The 6357-nt window shown below is 42.0% G+C and overlaps 2 gene segments (V, D, J or C); both read right to left on the reverse strand.

Moving 5' to 3' along the window:
• Nucleotides 1-1365: 1365 nt before the first annotated feature.
• LOC110544589 (T-cell receptor alpha chain V region CTL-F3-like) lies at nt 1366-1870 on the reverse strand. The segment is given in 2 exon segments: nt 1366-1703; nt 1819-1870. Coding segments are annotated over 2 exon segments (390 nt in total).
• Nucleotides 1871-4747: 2877 nt separating this feature from the next.
• On the reverse strand, nt 4748-5381 carry LOC132656222 (T cell receptor alpha variable 13-1-like). The segment is given in 2 exon segments: nt 4748-5163; nt 5327-5381. Coding segments are annotated over 2 exon segments (471 nt in total).
• Nucleotides 5382-6357: the final 976 nt, after the last annotated feature.

A 6357-nucleotide genomic window follows, 5' to 3' on the forward strand; every position in this document is an offset into this window, starting at 1 on the left:
ATGTTCTATTTTCTGCCATTAGAAGTAGTTTTAGTTTCAGGGGATTAGAAATTGAATTTGGCATTCTATTGTGCTCCCTAACCAGTAAGATAGCATGTACTTCTTTGCTGTTCTTTCTGTAGAGAAACATGTATCTTTTATGAGAGACATTATGGTTTACATTTTAGATATTCCTTTCTTTACAGAAAGGTAAATACGAACACTAGAGTATTTTAATTTAAACTGGTATTTTGTTGACATAATTGAAATGAATAAAATCTTTGGCTTTCTTTTAGAATAGTTATCAGAGAACCTGATTCCAATGAGTGAGTACACCACATCACGAGGATCTAATGTACCTGCAAAGGCAGAAAAGAGTAGACTTTAAGGGGAAGAGATTTCTGGACACAGTCTTTTATAACCATATTGCCTCCTATATAATGTGTATGACAGAGAAGTACCTGTCTCTCAGAGACTCTTCTTAAGAGCTCCAACAGCTGTGTTTCATGAGCAGCTTCACTAAGTAAAGGTTGTCAGGGAGTGTGGTGGCTTGAATGAGAATGACCCCCAGAGGCTCAACATCTGAATGTCTGGTCCCCAGTTGATGGACTGTTTAGGAAGTTTCAGGAGGTGTGGCCTTGCCAGAAGAGGAATATCACTAGTGGTAGGCTTTGTAATCTCAAAGTCAAAGCCAGACTAAGTCAGTCTCCCTTTCTCCTCCTTTCTCTCTTTCTCTCTCTCTCCCTCCCTCCCTTCCTCTCTTCTTTTCCCTCTCTCCACCACCTTCCTTCCCTCCCTCAGGCTTGTGATCAGATGTAAAAGCTCAGCTACTGCTCCAGGACCATGCCTGCCTGCCTGCCTGATACTGTACTGGCCAACATGATAGTCACCTTCTAAAACTGTGACCTAGCTCCCAAGTAAATGCTTTTAAATTGTCTTGGTCATGGTGTCTCTTCTCAGCAAATAGGCTAGTAACTGAGATGGGAAGTTGAGCTGAACTCTGTAACTTGGACAAAAGAGAGGAAGGATGTAAATAACTTGTGGAGTGAGACTGAAGCAGATTTTTAAAGACTACAGTCTAGGTTTCTCATTTACATCATAAATTTGTGGGATAATAACAGAAGATTGCTGGAGAATACTTCAGGACTTTTCTTGAGATGTTTGCTGTTAAGACTTCCAGTTAGGGAGAGAACTTTATTTCAAGGTATGACAGCCTGGGTTGTCTCTAGCACTGTCTTCCATCCTGTCAGTCAGAATATCCATAGATTCCTAGGTTTCTAGATATTTGACCTGAGACTTGTTGCTGTTTTTCAGGAAGCTGGTGAGCAGCACTTGGAGGAAGCACACAGCCTCCCTCACAGGGCCGCTCCCATAGGCCTCCTGCACCTATGGTTTGTGTGCAGCTTCCCCTGCAGTCTCCTTCACTGTGTCCCTCACAGCACAGTAGTACAGGGCAGAGTCTGACAGCTGCGCTGAGGATGCCTGCAGGTGGAAGGAGCTGCTGCTCTTATGGAGAGTGGTGTGGAACCCTCGGTGCTCTGTCTTCTTGTTGTCTGTGGAGCTCCTCAGGAGTAGCTGAGGGGCTTTGTTGAGATATTGCACATACCAGAAGAGGAAAGGATTTGGGTAAGTAGTCTGATAGGTACAGTTCAGCATCACAGGCAACCCCTCTGTGAGAGTGACCAAGCCTTCTGTCTGGGTCACTGAGTCTCCATTGCTCCTTTCTAAAAAGCAAACAAACAAGGAGGAATTACTGTTATACATGAGGAGGAAGGTTAAAGGCTGTCATAGTTGTAAGACAAAGACATCATTAACACTCAGGGTAAAAATGCAACTTACTGATCATTAAGAGGAGCAGAAGAACTGAGCAGGTGACAGGAAGCATGTTCATAGAAGAAATGACACTTGGTCCTTGAGTGCACTAATCTCACAGGGCAAGTCTTCAGCAGGACCTCATCAAACTCCTTACTCATGGACAAGGACCTCTGTCTGCACAGGGTGCCTGTCATATTAAGCCACCTGAAAGAGATGCTAACCACATCTGTAAAGGCAGCGCCCTCTGCTGATTTCCCTTGAAACCTCACCCTAAGGAGGCAGGCCTCAAGTCCCCAATGAAAGCTGAAATCACCAATGGTCCTGATCTGTATGTATCCTATGTTACTTAGTGTGATGAGTGCACATAAAAATACACACACACACACACACACACACACACAAATATACCTCTGCAAACATTTATCTACTTTTTCTTACTGTAGTTCTTAGAGAATGTTATTCAATGAATTTTGATTATACTCATCTACTTTTCCACTCCTGATATATCCATCCACTCTTCCCTACCTGCACCATGAGCTTCACCTTTAAAGAAAGTGGCATCTCTCTCCCAGTAGGCACAAAGTGCCATCAGCTCCTTGGCTCCTTCCCTCTCTGTGATGGAGTTTTCTGGCCTGATCCTTTGCTAGTCTTCTGTCTGCTGCCAGCCTCTGTGAGTTCATATGGGCAGCTGTCTTGCTGTGCCCAGAAAGCACTGTTTCCTTGTGTTTGTCCACCACCTATGGCTCTTCTAGTCTTTCCACCTCCTCTTCCTCAATGACTGCTGAGCCTTGGGAGGAGGTCGTGGGATAGAGAGTCCCATCTTGGTGGCTGACATGTGGTCCCCCATCTTGGTGGCTGACATGTGGTCCCCCATCTTGGTGGCTGACATGTGGTCCCCCATCTTGGTGGCTGACACATCGTCTCTTCTCTTCTTCAGCACAGTGAGTTCTTGCTCTTTGATATTCACCAAGTGCTGCAACAAGGGGAGGATAATGAAAATATATTTCAATTGTTAAAATAGTTTAATTGCTTTTTACATATTAAACTTTTATTTTCAATTCACTGTGACAACTACATTTTTGTTGAGTTAACATTGCAATTAATAACAGCACACACCTTATTAAAATAATATATTAATTTTGACATTATTGTTAATAAAGTTTAACATTTAACATTCACCTCTTTTTAATAAATTATTGGTTTTAATATTTTAATTTAATTTTTTGACAAGCTGAAGGGTATACCTCATTAGTTTATTAATTAAAATTGATTTATTATTCTGAATAATTAATTAAACTAACAACATTTATACTGAGGTAAGAATAGACAAATTATCAACTTAATTTTTTTATTTTCTTGAAATTTAAATATTCTTTTTAAAATTTTATTTATTTTAAAATTAATTACAGTTTATTCACATGGTATCCCAGATATAGCCCCCTCCAATTCTCACTCTTCCTCACGCTTCTCCTCTCCCACCCCTCCTTTAGGCCACTGATAGGGGAGGTCCTCCTTGCCTTCCGTCTGACACTAGCCTATCAGGTCTCATCAGGGCTGTCTACATTGTCTTCCTCTGTGTCCTGGTAAGGATGCCCCTACTCCTAAGGGACTTCATGAAACTGAAAAGCTTCCCTGAAACAAAAGACACTTTCATCAGAACAAAACGACAGTTCCAGACTGGAAAAGGGTCTTCACCAAAGCTATATCTGACAGAGGGCTAATATCCCAAATATATAAAGAAGTCAAGAAGTTAAACAGCAACAAACAAGTAATCCAATTAAAAAATGGGGTAGAGAGCTAAAAGGAGATCTTCAATAGAGGAATATTGAATGGCAGGGAAGCACTTAAAGAAATGCTCAACCTCCTTAGTTATCAGAGAAACGCAAATAAAAATGACCCTGAGATTTCACCTTGTACCCATCAGAGTGGCTAAGATCAAAAACTGTAGTGACAACACATGAAGGAGAAGATGTGGAAAAAGGGAAACCCTCCTCCATTGCTGGTGGGAATGTAAACTTGTATAACAACTACTTTGGAAATCAATCTGGCACTTTCTCAAACAATTAGGAATAGTGCTACTTCAAGATCCAGCTAAACCACTCCTAGGCATAATATCCAAAATATGCTCAAGTATACAACAAAGGCATTTGCTCAACCATGTTTGTAGCAGCTTTATCGGTAATAGCCAGAAGCTGGAAACAACCCAGTTGTCCCTTAGTTAGGGAATGGATACAGAAATTGTGGTATACTTACACAATGGAATACTACTCAGCAATTAGAAACAAGTAAATCATGAAATTTGCAGGCAAATGGTGGGATCTAGAAACAATCATCCTGAGTGAGATATCCCAGAAGCAGAAAGACATACATATACTCACTGACATACAGTATAGGATAATCAGGCTAAAATCTGTACACCTAAAGAAACTAAGCAAGAAGAAGGACTCTGGAAAAGATGATCAATCCTCACTCAGAAGGACTAAAGGCATGGACATTGGAAGAAGGAGAATACATGGCACAGGACAGGAGCCTACCACAGCAGGCCTCTGAAAGACTCTACCCAGCAGGGTATCAAAGCAGATGCTGAGACTCATAATCAAACTTTGGGCATAGCACAGGGAATCTTATAAAAAAGAGGGAGACAGAAAGACCTGGAGAGGACAGGAGTTCCACAAGGAGAGCAACAGAACCAAAAATCTGGGCCCAGGTGTCTATTCTGAGACTGATACTCCAACCAAGGACATGCATGGAGATAACCTAGAACCCGTGCTCAGATGTAGCCCATGGCAGCTCAGTCTCCAAGTGGGTTCCCTAGTAAGGGGAAAAAGGACTGTCTCTTACATGAACTCAGTGGCTGGCACTTTGTTGAAATATTTTTTTAAAGGATAGACAAAACTGTCCTAAATCGTCTGAGTGAGTTGAAGCTAACTTTCTTATTTTGTGTTTTTAATGTCTACATTATACTAGGCACTTGCAAACTAGCAACTGGCAAATGCTGCCCTGGAAGGCCCCTGACACAGGATGTGGACAAGGCCCCATGGTTTGAGGACAGGCTGCAGGTGCCCATGGAGCAGTGTGTACTTGCTGCACAGAAGTACATGGCTGAGTCTCCAGGCTGAGTGTCTGTGATGTGCAGGGAGAAGTGTTTGGCTTTCTTATCCAGTAAAACTGTGAGTCTTTGGTTCTGCTTTCTGTCCACATTTGAACGAATGTCCATGAGGAACTGAAGACCCTTCCCAGGTTCTTGTTTGTACCAAGGGAAGTACTCTGAGGCACTGTCTGTGTAAGTGCAGTTGATGACAGCGCTGGCTCCCTCCTGGACACTCAGGATGGAAGGGTGCTGCTCCACCTGCTCTCCTTGGCTCATCCCTGTGCAGAAAGATGGAGAGAAAGGAGAAAGGTTGTCAGGTCATCACTTTCCAGGATTCTCTTTTACTACAGTAACTAGAGAAAACCTGAATAAAATATCGATTCCCCTAGATGACTCAGTAATGCCCACTGGTTATTCTGTGGCCTTAAAATATTAACTCACCATCCTTCTGCAGCCACAGAAACATGAATAAAGTAGGAACATATGACTTCATCATTCTTCCCAGTGAAATTGAAATCCAGTGTTAATCGTGATGGTCGGCAGGTCAGCTACAGCTACCAGGGTGTTGTTCTTTCTCAGTAACAATTCTAGCTCTGGAGTCTTCCCCTCAGCCACTGAGGAAAGAGCTTAGCTTCTGCACAGTCAGGACATAAGGAAGTGAATTCTCTGCATCCTCCCAAGCAGTTGAGAACTACTGCCACCTTGTGGTGAATTTCTAACCAGCAAAGAATCTGGTTAAGTGTTCTCTGACCCTATGTGACTCAGATACATAAAACACAATGTGTCATATCACGTGGCTTCTGGTACTGAGAGATCAAAGATGGTATTTGTACATAGTAGTGAAGCTGTTTCTTTTCTTTACATGTAGTATAGGACAAGTATGATGCTTCATATACAAATGTATATCCATAATATGTTCATATATAAATGCATACATAGGATGTATATATGGGTGTGTTTGTGAGTGTGTGTGTCTGTGTGTGTGTAACATTTGTTCTGTCTAGAACTGTTTTTACCTTTCCACTCTCAAACTGCAGAATTCTTGAATCACTCATCGAGTATTCTCCTGTTTCTTGGAGAAATATATTTAGGTTGTAGTTGTCCTTGTGAATTATAGCACTCAAGAAAATGCTTTTTCAAGTCTCTCATGGGCTTTCAGTAGCAAGAAGACAAGGTTTATTCTATTTCAGTGAGTCCTTGCTGATAATATAACTATGGCGTTTTTATGCTTTCTTCTTGCCCTCCATAGAAACCAGCCTGGAATCACAAATGCACATAGCTACTCTTAGAAAAGGTCTCAGAAGTCATTTGGTCATCAGAGCGGCAACATCCATGTGGCTTACTCTCACAGCATCCAGTGTTGTAGACTGGTAGAAAAGTAGTGTGGATCCCCTGGAGAATCTGCCAAATACTGCAACAAACCCAGCTTTCCTCCTTCCTGTGGTCCTTTGTAGCACCCCTCTGATTCTAGC

The sequence above is a fragment of the Meriones unguiculatus genome, chromosome 9 (assembly GCF_030254825.1).
Source record: "Meriones unguiculatus strain TT.TT164.6M chromosome 9, Bangor_MerUng_6.1, whole genome shotgun sequence".
Taxonomy (NCBI): Eukaryota; Metazoa; Chordata; class Mammalia; order Rodentia; family Muridae; genus Meriones; species Meriones unguiculatus.